General features: G+C 37.6%; 1 protein-coding gene across 2 annotated transcripts in view; it reads left to right on the top strand.

The window, feature by feature from the left end:
* XRCC4 (X-ray repair cross complementing 4) overlaps positions 1-14171 on the top strand; it is a 186148-nt gene that overhangs the window by 130272 nt on the left and 41705 nt on the right. Inside the window, exon 8 of one of the 2 annotated variants that reach the window (XM_065656534.1) lies at positions 8445-8515. The exons of the other annotated variant lie outside the window; for it this stretch is intronic. Within the exon in view, the coding sequence (XP_065512606.1) occupies positions 8445-8490 (46 nt within the window). The 3' untranslated portion in view covers positions 8491-8515. Of the gene's footprint in view, positions 1-8444; positions 8516-14171 lie in introns of those variants that run through there. 2 annotated transcript variants of the gene reach the window in all.

The following is a 14171-nucleotide window of genomic DNA, read 5'->3' on the forward strand; positions in this document are numbered from 1 at the left end:
TGTGTGTGGTTGAGCTAAGCAGCAGTGTTGAAATATTTCTTGGCTTTTGAAGTAGACCAAGATACAATATTTTCAGTCTTTTAAGGGGAAAGGTGGGAAGTAAGAAAAGGAGATTGCATTAAAAACAAGAAAGACAGCAATATTTAAAATTCCTTGTACATCTTTGTGATTAGTGTACAGCAGCAAATGTGCACTCTCTTTATGAACGCCTCTGTAAAGGGCTCTTGATGAAGGTGTCAATTAAACATCCATTTCCTAAAACAGCTCTTCAGGCAGAATTATCTTCACATTACCTTTAATATGAAGAAGCAGGTAATGCAGGTGCCTAAGATTTTGATAATATGTGTTGGCAGGAGATTAAGAGTGGACTGATGGAAAGGTTGAGTAACCACACTTGCCAGCTCAGTCCTGATATTAAAGATAGACAGTAAGGAAGAGAATGAGATGAAAGCTTGGCTATAATAATGAGATAAAGCTGCCTTTTTTTATTGTTCTTTAGACTGATCACAAAGTATGTCTTCTTTACTGGAATAAATTAGAGTATTTCATATAGTAGCACAACTGCCTGTGAAGACCAGTAATCCTTTAACACATTATGGACCCCAGGAGTCATTCTGGAGAAAATCCCTTACACAAAAATACACTAAAATTGAGAATCTGGGAAATGGTTTCACAAACACTTGCAAATGCTTCTGCTCCATTGAGGTGATTGCTCAGCTTCTGCTCAGTTTAATTCATGTTTCAAAAGTCAGATTCACTTCATGAAGCTATTAATCTTTTTATTTTTATTTGTATTCATCCTTTTTCTATACTTTAACTTTCTACCAATTAATCATCCTTTCTGGATCCTTTTCATCTCCTCTGCCCATCCCCCCAAAATGTCCCACCTTAGCAAAACAGAACTAAAAAGCTACCACTGAGAATTAGCAACACTTTTCAATTTCTTTATGCTAAAATAAGTGGTTAATCCTCTGTATAAAATCTACAAAACTAAATTAATGGAATTTACTTTTCCAATAGCGACTTTGCTACTCAAACAGCGAAGGCTCTGTCTAGATTGACTTTTTTTTTAACCTGCTTAATTTCAGTCATTACTGTTGACTGTGGATACCTACATCCAGCCAGTAAGAAATATCAGAGTTGGGTGACCTGCTAGACTTCCTGTATATAATGTATAATACAGAGTACATTCAGTTACATTTTCTGTGATATTCTCTCCATCTCCTCTTATGTCTTTTGTGGCAGGTTCATTAGTTTTACTGTTTCATGCTTGCCAAGGATGCTGTTGAAACAGAATAAGATAACAGATATCAGGATGTTTTCTCTTCCAGAATGCTTGAAATCTACTGCAAAAACACAGGAAAACCAAGAGGAAAAGGACTCCAAGTAAACAGACTTGTGCTGAGTTTTGTTTTAATCCTGTACCTTCTGCCTCACAAAGCAGGCTGATCTTTCAAAATGACTTGGAAAAGGAGCAAGAAAAGGTCTAGAGAGGAGTATAGAAAGGGGTGAGAGATGACACTGGGCACACTGCTGAGCAGACAGGTCGTAGAATCATAGAATCATTTTGGTTGGAAGAGACCTTCAGGATCATTGAGTTCAACCATAACCTAACCTAACTCTAGGACTAACCCATGTCCCTAAGAACCTCAGCTAAATGCCTTTTAAACACCTCCAGGGATGGTGACTCCACCACTGCCCTGGGCAGCCTGTTCCAGATGAGAGGGAATGTGGTGAGAGGCACTGCTTTGTGCATTTACTTTCCTATTTGTCACATATATATGTTTCCCCAAAGCAGTACATTAAGCACTCAAAGGCCATGACAATGGATTTTCAGTAATATTTAGAGCGTCCCCAAATCTGGTCTGTATGGATAAATACTCATAAATTTACACACTGTGACTAATGCATACGGTATGAGCAAATGCACTTTCATGGTTGGTTGAGAGGACTCATCTAATTCTGTCAACTTGTATCAGAATTCAGCATGACATTAATCAGTATCCTTTCTTATGTGTTCTCCCATCTGTGGGAGAGTATATAGTACATTCTTATGCATCAGTCTAAAAACTTGTAGAATAAGAGCTGGACAAATTTTGCATTATGTCTCTCTTAAAATAATTTACCCATTCAATCTCTTTGAACATAAATAAAAACAAGAGCTTATTAGAAGCTGCAAGAGGTACAGAATTAGATTAATGCAATCCTTGTTTACAGAGAAAACTGCTGGAAGACTTCCTTGATTGCTTAATAACACTTAAAAAATACCTTACTTTATTCAGCTGTCAAACCATTCATAACAATTTTCATGTAGCTGTTGCATCACTTAAGCTTGTACATATGAAGAGTAGTTTGAAAATTAATTACATGCTTGCATTTTCTTCAGATTGTTAACTGTGTGGCAACTATTATAAGTAGACTTGGTACAAAACTGAAGGAAAATGCACAGTATTCAAAAATGACGAGCAAATGAGTCAATGTTCTAACGCACGTTAAAGAGCAGAGCTAAGATAAAATAAAAGGCTCTTTTCAAAATTATCTCAATGATACAAATCACATCAAGTACTAAGGTGAATTCAAATCTGACAATAGTCTAGCCACTGACATCAATATTTCATCCTGTACTTTATCATGAACACAGTAATAAAGACTAAAACTGCGTAAAAGGGTCAAATGTGCATGTAAACACTACTGTTTGAAGAGGGTAAGTTTCATTCTAGGTTTCATTCTAGAAGTGAATGTGCTTCTTTAAAAGCTGGTAATTATTCAAGAGTATAAAAATAAATATTTTGTATACCACTTCTACTACTTGTGTAGATATCAGAAAGAGAATTTGACATAAGAGACCCATGTGTTAAATTAAAAAATGGCACCTCTAGCCTTGTGTTTCTCTAAAAAGAGAGAGTAAAGAAGATCTTTAACTTGAGAAAACAATTTGTGAGAAGGTTGTTGAAAAAGGTGGTAATTGTAGAAAAAGGTTGAAAGAAATGCAGTTTAAGTTTTGGAACTTCTGTTTCACAGAGTGTGTTTAACTGAATTTAGCAAAAGTTTGGAAAAAAGATTGATCTTTTTTTTTTTTCCATGTTGAGAAGTTAACAACATATTATTTAAAATTATCAGGTTCTGACTTATTATTTGGCCACTGGAAGAAAACTCTTATCAACACTTAATTCACATTACGGTCTGCCCCACTCCACTCTCCAGATTCCTAACCAGCACTTTAGAATATCTTCACCAGGGCTATTTTTTGCTCGGAGAGGAATATGGAACATTACTCATCACTTCAGCGTTCCAGTGCAACTCGTTAAACCTTGAAGTTGCACAAGCGTAAAACTGAAGTAAAGTGATGATAAATCATGTCATTTAGTTTCTAGTGGTGATGTGAACCATCCAGGCTATTACTGCTTTCGTCTCCTCTGAGTTGCTCTCTGGATAACTATTAAACTACCTGAATAAAATTTGACTTCTGTTAAAGAGTCCTGAAAAATTATGTATTTTTGTAAAGAAATTCCTCAAGCCTTTAGGCTAGAATACACCACTAAATAGTAGAACATTTTTACAAACAGTATACCTTCCAGGGTTGCTGTTGATCACAAATACAGAATAATTTTTCTGTTCAGGTTCCATATCACTGCCAAGCTGTACTGAAATATCAGGTTAAGAAAGAATCCCTCAGTATGTAAATACTCCTCTTTAGTTACATACTTGTGTAGCTACAGCACTGTCTGAAGATGTTCAATGAAAAAATAATCAGATTATACCCAGCTGTGTTGACAAAATCCAAAGTGATAGAATCTGAACTGAAGCTATTTCAGTTAAAATAGGTTTGAAAACACAAAGAGAAGATCTCAAAATAAAAATAAAATATCATCAGGATGTGATGAGTTCTTTAAAGGCTTCACAATACTTTGTGAGCTCCAGATTCAAAGAACCTTTGGTTGGGTGGTAGCTGAGAGCACGCTAGTGGGGAGGTAATGGACATGGTCATTTTGCAATAGGAGGGTGAGGAAATTAAAAACATTTATGTATACAGCGGGAGACTTCTTAGAAAAATTATGTCAAGGCACTGAAATAAATGGAGTTGGGATCGTAAGTGCTGGAGGGCTTGTAGTGACATGGGAGTTACTGTTAGAAGGATATAGTGTTACTCAACTGATTCTTTATTCACTCTTTTGTACAAGACCTCTCAGTCTTCTGTCTCCCTACCTTCTCCTACCCAGCCTAACTCTTGACAGCTGAATAACTATGGCCTTGTGCATGCCTGATATGCATCTACACCTTTTCTGCTCTAAATAATACCAAATCAACCATCACATCTTAGGACAGAAGTATGAATGCTTCTTAGACTGTTTATTCAGTATGAGTTGTTGCAGGATGTTGCCAGAGACCACAATCCTGAGTTCACAGTGTCTCTAATGAAATTATTTGCAAAGTTGAGATATTTCTGATGCTGTTATAACCTTTTCTTAGGCTACATTTACAAAAAAGTCAGTTTCACGTTACCGTAAGACAGTGCTAGCTGGACACTTCTCTTTCATGGTTTCTTCCATAGCACCTCCAGTTCTGCACTGACTCTTGTGTCCTGGCATGTTCTCCTTTTGCCAAGCTAAAAAGATGAGACGTATTTCTTCTTTAGTTCTAACCTTTCTGTTGCTGAGGTCGCTTTGCAAAACCAGCTCATATGTAGATATTGAATATTGAATATGATGGTATGTGTCATTGGCCTGTATATCTTCTGATGTTAGCATTTTACAGCTCAGAATTTTTACAGCTAAGAAGATAAAGACAACTGCAAAATGAGCTGCCTTTTTAGAGCACTGGAAGTGCTTTTCAAATGCCTTGAAAATTAGACCAACTTTCAAATCAGTGGCAAGTCCCCTTTGAGAAGAAAGTTGAGCCACAGTTGAGTGCTTGAGAAGAATTTTCCAAACACCATTTGAGCGTCATGATATATCATCTGAAAGACATAATTCTATTTAATAGAGAAATATGAAAATGAAGGAAAGTGCTAATTTCATGGACATTTGTATTAGTAAAGTTCAGTATCAATTTTTATAGATGGTAAACAGGTTTGAATATTGTTGGCAGGTAAATTTGCATATTCTATGCAAGCCTGCTTCAATCTTCCTGGATCTAAACTGGCTCTTCATATTTTTGTTTCTTATCTTCACTTTTACTAGACATTCCTGTCTTGAATAATATTTAAGCATAGTATTTAGTTTTAAAGCATTCATCTGGTACGTATTTAAATGCTGTTCCCTTAGCATTAAAAAGTTGAGTCTCAGTTAGGACTTCCAAATCATTAGCATTAAAATTTCTGTCACACCTAAAATTGCTGTCCTTAGCAGGGCACAGACATTCCAAATGTAATTGAGTTCTCTGCTTTTAAATATATTCCTTGGCTGAGTCATGTTGACAAGTGCTTTTTCATCTTTAAAACTTTCCAGTTGTTAGACTTAGTCAATTTGACATGGAATTCAGAAAATTAATTGAAGTGGGGCCTGACACTGTCTGCATAAAGGTGCACCTGTGTGTAGGTTAACTTGCCATCACCTGACATCTCCAAATATTATTCTTCCATTGTATGTTCTTACAAAAGTATGTTATTTCCTGTAACACAGTCTCTATTATCTGCTAGACCAAAATGTGACTGCCTTAATATATCTAAAGAAATGAGGAAGAGAAGTCAAATTGTTTTTCTGAGCAGTTTTGCCTAGACGTTTAGATGTACAAGACGGAAACACAAATACAAGATCCACTGCTGCAGGTTTTTTCTTAGGGCAGCCCATAACCTTGTCCGTAGCATCTTGGAACAGTTTTTGGAATCCGGTCTACTCCATTTATGATGTCTAATTCAGGCAATTACATCACCTCAGGTCCTGTCTGACAGATGTATCAGCCTAAATTTCTTATAGGGTTAATTGATGAAAGTAGGTACCTCAGAAGATCTATGAAGAATAATCTGATTCATCTAGCTTAGATTCAGCACAGTCTGCATTAGCTGCTGCTTAGTTCCTCAGAGGACTCTAGGGAACCAATAGGAAATGTTAGTTTTTTCCATCTGAATATTTGGAAGCTGCTGGATTTGGACCATCTCTTGGAAAACAGATGTAGTTCAGTCTCTCAGGCTGTGCAGAGTCCAGCATCTCAAGTTTCACTGGGCAAGTATTGTCACCCGGACTTTGGAGGAAATGAGGGCACTATGTGGTGTGATGTCAAGCTTAAAATGAATTTCATTTGACTTAATTTAAGTTGCTGAGCTTCTCTAGAAGATTCTGTTGATAGTCCTGGAGCTTGCCTGCTAATTCTAGGTTATATCAGATCTCATCGTGAGGGTACAGCAAGACATACATGTGTAGCTAATGGTAAATTCCCAAGGAATTTCAGGATATCTAGGGACATGCTTAATCATTTCAGATGCTTCTGAAGTGGGCATTCTAGAAACTATGTAGAACAAATAGCTATTCTAGTTGTTAAGTGGGCTCTTGGTAGACCAAGCTTATCCAGAGATTTCAAAACTTTTATAAATTAATTTATAGGTTATTGATTCAAATGTAGTGAATCATATTTGATGACAAGATCTATCATCTTGGAAGCCAGATACTCTCCATACTTAGACTCTGAAGCAAAAAAAAAATTAAATAAGATCAGCAGAGTGATAGGACATAATCAGGGTCCTCAGCCTTTAACAGGTTCTTACAGACATTATTAACACGTCAATTCTTCAGTAGTGTTATAATGGATCTAATGCCAGAGAAGAATTTGCAAGTCTTAGAGAAGAGGTGGGTTGCTAAGTTTTACAGGGTTTTTCAAAAGACTGCTTTACACTATGCAAAATTAACTTTTAGTTAGCCAGGGAATAAATCTGTGCTGCAGGACAGGATATTACTGGAATATAACTGACAAATTAAAGTTTAATTATAAATGCATGAACTAGACGTCTCCCTAGACTTCTGTCTTTTTCTCCTCAGAAACAGGAAAATTTAAATTTATACTGTCTCGTTCTCCTTCCTTATTTTATATTATTTTCACTACAGTATGAATTTTATTTTTTCACTCTTCCTCATCTTTCAGCAAAATGAATTATCCTTCCAGTAACCAAGCTGTCAGAGAAATTATAATAAAATTTATATTAACTTGAAAAGGAACTAAAGGAGCAATTCACATTAAAGGATACAGTAGTAATTCCATACTCAATCTGTATATGAAGCTTACATGAGAGCTCATAGATAATACCAACTCTGAAGCTGTTTTTATTATAACATTTCTTGATTTCAGAGGAATTTTGCTCTAGATGTAAATGTACACAAATTAAATTAAATAGTACAGGGCCTCAGCATCAGGCAAGTATTCGAGAAAAAATACAGTAAGTTGAAAATGTATACCTGTTTAATTGGATAAATAAGACAACCTTGTAGATAAATAATGACTGACAGATCATAAAGCACTCTGGTGTTTAATTATAAATGAACTTGACATCACAGAAATGGCAGAGATGTGTGACAAGAGCTTAAGCAGCAGGCTTCAATTTTATTAAAAAGCACTTCTGAAGAAAACATAATTAGGCATAAGTAATGCATGGACATAGATAGGGGACAGAAAAAAATCGTGGTCGTTTAGAGACTGCATTAAGCAAACTGCTGGGAGGCTGGAGCTGCAGAGCCTGACGATCTCCTCCTTTCGCAAAGCTCAAGTTGTGTCTCGTTGCTGGCTGGACCTGACCATTTCTCTATGCCCAGCAGCTTCTGTGGTACCTTCCACGTTAGAGAGATGGCTGTCAATATTCTACCACACTAGACTTTGCCTTTTGTGAGGTTTCCAAAGTCACAAGTTATGACAAAATTTGAATAGTATCCATCTTGTGCAACTTCTTTTTTTCTAATGCTGTGAAGACAATAGAAAACCTAGTCCAGCCTCCTCCTCCCAGGAAAATTCCTTCTTGTTCCTGCGTATTTCAGGCAGGTAGGTATCCTATATAAACTATAGCCTGTCCTGCAGAGTTCTTTGGTATCCCTTTACTGTGGGAAGGTTGCTGATCTTTCTGTGGTTGGAGGAGACAAACAGATGAGGTCTCAGCTGGGCTATGGCTTGTCTATCTTCCTGCTTTTGAGGTCAACTCGTGACCAGATGATTTAAGAAGGCAGTGGCAACTGTAGGGAAATAATCCAGTCTGCCTTTGTCTTTTACCTAGGCCAGTCAAATCCTCCATCCATCTAACTGGGGAGCATTTTCTGTGCATGACAAATAACTGGGATGTACAATATATGGCTGTCCTGTGCTAGAGATGCTGAATTAGAGTGTACAATTTTAATGGCATCCCTTTACTCTCATACCTAGACTCCAAAGCTAGATTTATTTCACTCCTTATGTGCTTTCCGTGCATCATACACTTCCCAAAACTGGTTGTAGTGGGGCGGACATTTTCCTTTCTTATCACTGTACAGATCTGATGAAGAATGGAGTACCTCTTCTTCTACTGTCGATGGGTGATCGCTTGTAGACACAAGACCTCTTGGAGCCTTTATGAATCTGTGGAACAAGATACCTCCTAGTCCTCCCAAGGACTGCGCAACACTGCCTTAATTGCATCACAAGTCAGTGCCTGGTAGGATCACTCATCTCATCTGGTCAGGCATTTATCTCACCATGCTACATTGGTGCCTACACCTATTTGAGTAGCTACCTGTGATTACTGTACACTCAAGCCTAGTCCAGAAAAAATAAGTGTATTCCGCACATTTCAGGCATAACGAGTTCATTGTAGTCATTGGCCAGCAACTGATCATTAGCCAAATTAGTATCGTTTTTACTAACAAAGGATTCAGTCTTAAATAAAGTGTATTTTGCCTGTATTCAAAAATAGGGGAAAAATACTTCATGAAATAAAAAAACGGGTAATTGCTTGAAAAAATATGTTTGTTAGAATTGTTTTGAACTCTGAGTTAAATTTATTTTTAAACTGTGAACCTCATCACTGGAATATTTATGCATTTTCTTTTTGGCTCATGACTTATTGATTAATAGCACACACTTTGGAATAGACGCTTTTTCTTGCTTTACTATTCCTTATCTCTTGTTCCTCATACCTCTAGCCAGCTGAGTACACCCACTGCTTTTCCCTGAAGCTAATGAAAGCATTTAAAATTCAAATTACTGACAGACGTGGATTGCTGCTCAAACAAGGCATCTAAATGTTCTCAAACACCTTGATGAGTTATGCATTCAGAGGGCATTAGATCAATGAAATCTATCATGTGCTTTTATTTGTAGTCTGTTTCTTATCAATGGAGTTGTCTTTTACATAATCTCTAAAGCCCAGTCTGAGAATTGCTATAGTGCTTCAGGTATTTTATATACTTACCTCTGAAATACGAAGAACAGGGTAATAAGTATTGCATGCATGACATGTGGTCCCCAGACTTATTAATCTACACAGAAGGTTAACTGCTTGCAGTTTACAATTCTCTCTTTACATTCAGAAAACACAAATATTTTCTCTTTGAATGCACTGGAGATACCTTAGACCAATTTTATTGTACTGTGTATTCTAGTATACTATACAACTATTCATTATATTAAATGATACAAAACTATTATACAGATGATATGGTCCCTTTGTAGCCCTGACTAGAAAGAAATTGAAGATTTCTTATGCATGCATTTGCTGTTCTAGTAATAAAAATATTACATGCAGATCATTGTCTGAAAAAAACATATTTTCCTTAACAGAATACTAAGCATAAGAGAATGAGCCTATAGAAAGGGGGTCACTTGGACTGGAGAAAAAATCCTTTCTAGCAAACATGTTCAATATGGTGTGATTAAATGGATGACTATAGATACTTATCAAGTCTCAAATAAATATTTTCCTTTGATGTATGGACCCAGCATCCTCACTTAGTCTCATCAATTGTAAAAATTATTTGGAGGCGGACCTGCTTTTAGCTTTTGAATGGTTTGTTTATACACACATCAGTTGGGTGCATACTGAGCCACGTCAGTGGGGTCACCTCTTAGAACTCTTTTCATAGGGCACTGCGTTTCCTCTTTTTTTAATCACAATGTGTCACTGTGTGAATGCCTTTCTGAGATTTTTAGAAAGAATGTGAGTGTAAAAATATTAATTCTGGAGGATTTAATCCTCTGTTATTTCAGAACGCAACTCTTGTTGGGCAATGCCATAATGACATAGAGCTGGAGTAAACTACTGGATTTTGACTTTTGTGGGTTAAAATTTAAATTTCTTATTATGCATTTCACAGGAATTATCTTCATAGGTGATTTTGCTGTGTGTGAAAAGAGGTGACCAAAAATTCTAGTATTGCAGTTCTTAGATAACTTGCAGGGCTTTGGTAAATAAATATATTTTTTGGATCTAAGCAAAATTTCATCTGTATTTCTTTTACACAGCATGAAGTTTTTTGTTTGGGAAACAAAAAGGCATTTTGTTCTCCAATGAAAAATAATAATGATGGAAAATATAATTACTGATCTCTCTTCCTGTGGTCACAGAAGCCATTAGGACTTTCATCAAAAGATAACTTCACAAAGAGGCAGTCTGCAAAAGCTTAAAGTCAACCCAAAAGTCAGTGGCAACAACCTAATTTCATCCTGATTTGGAATTGAGCCTATGACGTCAATTCAAGTAGGTGGAAACAAGAGAAGATAGGAAGCTGCTGTGTCCTGTTGGTTCCTGAAAGACTTAAAGAATGCAGGGATGGTGTGAGAGGAGAACAGTAGGTCTTGTGTGTGGTCATGTAGCAGAGGTCCAGCATGTCTCTGGAGATCACTCTTCTGAGAAACCCCACCTTCTCAGGAAGCCACTGTTGATTTGGAAGGGAACACATCTCCTTTCTGAGGGAAAAGCTTTTATGGCACAATATTAAAGCGTAGGCTGAAGTCTTGGTGTAAATGGGAACGCTTTCAATGACGTGAAGAGCAGGATGCTGGAATGTGATAGTTCAAGCTGGTGTGTGGTGACAAAGTCAGCATCCGTGCAATGTCTCATTGAAGCCACCAGTTTGAACTGCATGGAGTGTGAATATTTGCATTGCTGCTTTAGGTTAGTGAAAACATATTAATGCAACAAGAAATGCTCAGAAGTGGTGATGACAGGCAGACAATACTGCTGTGGGGAAGCACTATGTTCTCAAATATAGATTGTCTTTGAATTTATACTTGCTGGTAATCCACTGTAATTCCCATTAAAAGGGCATTATGAGCAATCTATTGTTTTTAGAGCAGTTAAATGAGGATCTTAATGAACTAAAAATGTACCATGTTTATCTATGTAGGAAAAAACTTTCATCTTAGTTGTCTCAGGTCCCTGTGCCTTCCTAGGGAGAATGGTCACCTACTGAATTGACCAGAATAATGTGCTGAAAATTGCTTCATAGGAGGAGAAGCAATTTATCACTAATCTGTTTCAGGCTTGCCAGAGGTGATCACTCATTTTGAACTGTAGCTGTTGAAGCTCAGAGGGGTGGTGAGTGAAAATGAGCAGGTGAAATTATTCAACATAAAAACTGCTTGCCAGGAGCTGCATTCCTAGGAGTGAGGTTTTGGAGAGCATGAGTACTCTTTAGGCATCTAGTTCCACGTAATTTTTGGTGGAAGGAAGATGTTTAATCATCTATGACTGGCAAATTAAAAAAAACAAACAAACAAACACCACAACTTTTCCTTCACCTTCATAAGAAAGTGTCAGAATAGGAAGTTTGAATTTCCACAGAGTGAATATAGCGAAGTCAGGGCAGCTGTGGAGTACTCAGCATTCTTCAGAAAAAGGCCACTCTGTGCTCTCAGTGTGGAACATTTCCCGTCCTCAGAGATGCATTTTATCCCCTTTCTCTCTCTGGCTTTTGCAAGTGGATGGCTTAGTCACCCTGGTATTAACAGTTCTTGTGTTCTAGGCCTTGCTATGAGCTTGATTACGCAGACAAATTATTGCAAAAGAAGCCATTCATTTAATAAGTGAATTTAAAGAACAGTGGTATTGCACAATCCCTGAATGACACTCTTACTCCACAACTATCTCTTTTTGTGCTCCAGTTCTCTCCAGCTCCAGAGGAGACAAAGCTGGACCCCGGCAAGGCACAGGAGTCTCCACTTGAGGAATTGTTCTCCCATTGCTCTTCCTGGCTGTTTCAAAAGTAGAAAAGCCTGTTTCAAGACCTTTGGAAAAATGTTATGTTATCAAATAGGTGTCCTGCTGTATAAGCTGGCTGGTAGTTTTAATTTCTGGGAGGTAGTTCAGCCTGATCAGCTTTAAAAAAATGTCTCTGGAGCTGAGAAACCTAAGCATTTCACTTGTTTGGAGCCAAATGTACTAAAGTAATCTGATTTAAAATTTGCTTTATTTAAGCACCTGGGTAATGTTGGTAAAGTTATCTGTTCTATGAGTACAGTGGTACTATGTTTGGCATTCAGCTATCTGATCTATACTTTTTAATATTTCTGCAGCTTAACCCACAAGATTTCAGCACCAGCTAAGAGTAAATAATGTTACAGGGCAGGATTTGTAGCGCTGCTCAGTCTGCGCACAGCACAGCTGCAGAAGCAATGTGAAAAGTACTTAAAATTATTACGGAAAACATGAAGAGTTCTTAAGAGAGCTGCAGGCTTCTGAAGCACAAGAAACTGTACCGTATGTGAGGCTGGCAAAGAGCATTTTTTAGGGGAATACAGTCCTTGGAGGAGCTTGTCCTGACAGTTTATCAAAGGCATAGAGCAAGACAAACTGGGAAAATTAAACAGACTGACAGAGCTGCCTTTGTCAGGACAGGTTTGGGATACAATGGCCGTATGTTGTTGTTGCTCCCTGGCATAGCTGGGATGAGTGTTCCTGCCCCATCTCCGCGGTGAAGGACTTTTATTGCACCTGGTCACTCCTCTTTCATCTCATTGCTCCTCTCCTCAGTTGGGTTAAAAGGTGTGAGGTGAGTAGGACACAAAATAACAGAGTTTGACCCGGAGCTGCCGCTGTTGTGCTACAAGCTTTTTCATAAACTGCCTGTTTTCTATGTCTTCACTGAGACGCCAGAATTCTGGTCAGGTCCCGTAAAGTATGAGCTTCGTCAGCCCATTAAGACCGTCTTTTTTAATGGTACCTGTATTTCTATGGATGCAGACATTTGCTGGGCTACTTGTGATACCTTGGCTTGTGAATTCCCAGGGGAATGATTTTCTGTGTTCAGTCAGCATCTAAGAAAAGAAATAAACCTACAACATCTGCACTACAGTAAACATCTTGCATAAAAAGTTTAGGTATAAAGTACTGTTGTAGGTTTTCTTCACTCCTGTAGGCCTCATCTTGGACAGAAATAACTATAAAGTCTTACATGCTCTGAGAAATGCAGTTGTGGTTGTTTCCAGCTGGTGCACAGGCATTCTGTAATGGTATCTATTATTAGAAATAGGCTACGTTTTCAATGTTGAGAAAACCTTAAAAAGGCAGGATAGAGCAAATACAGAGGGAAAAAATCAGCATACATTATATATTATTTACAGATCATCTGGAACATCTTTGCTCTCTCCAGCAGGAGTCAGAAATTTTCTTCCAAAATAATTTTGCTGGTTTAAGAATTGTTTTATACCATAAAAACCTTGAAAAGTGGCTTGTTCCTTTCCTGCCTGCAGGCAAATTATAAAACTTCCCGCTCTGAATAGAAAGATGACTTGATACTTTTATACTTCTGTGGCATTGATAAGGCGCACTTTCGTAAGTGTATGTATGTATTGTATGAGAATTGTATGAGAGGGATTCAGGAAGCAAAGGACAAAAGGAGGAGGTGCATTTCCATCTTTTCTTCTTCCAGGTTTTAGAGTTGAAGACAAAAACCTGATATACCGAGGTCTGCAGGGAAGTAACAAACCATTTTTCCTTTGTCAGGTACTAGCTGCAACACGGCCACTGGAAACGTAGTTTATGCCAAACTGCTTTGCTTAGAGAGCAGGGAATGCAAGTAGCCAAAACCTGCAATCTAAGTGGAAAGATGTTTTGTTTTAGCTTTTTTGATCCGTCGGCTTGAATCTTAAAGCTAATTATAATTAGGAAGCCAGACTTCCAAAGGCAGTAAATTTACTGTAACTAGAAATTTCAGCTTGGGAGGAAGGACCAACCAAGCAATAACAGCTGCACAGGTTCAGTGAGCTGAGTGATGCTCCGGGAT

This window comes from Caloenas nicobarica, chromosome Z, assembly GCF_036013445.1.
Source record: "Caloenas nicobarica isolate bCalNic1 chromosome Z, bCalNic1.hap1, whole genome shotgun sequence".
In the NCBI taxonomy this organism is placed as follows: domain Eukaryota; kingdom Metazoa; phylum Chordata; class Aves; order Columbiformes; family Columbidae; genus Caloenas; species Caloenas nicobarica.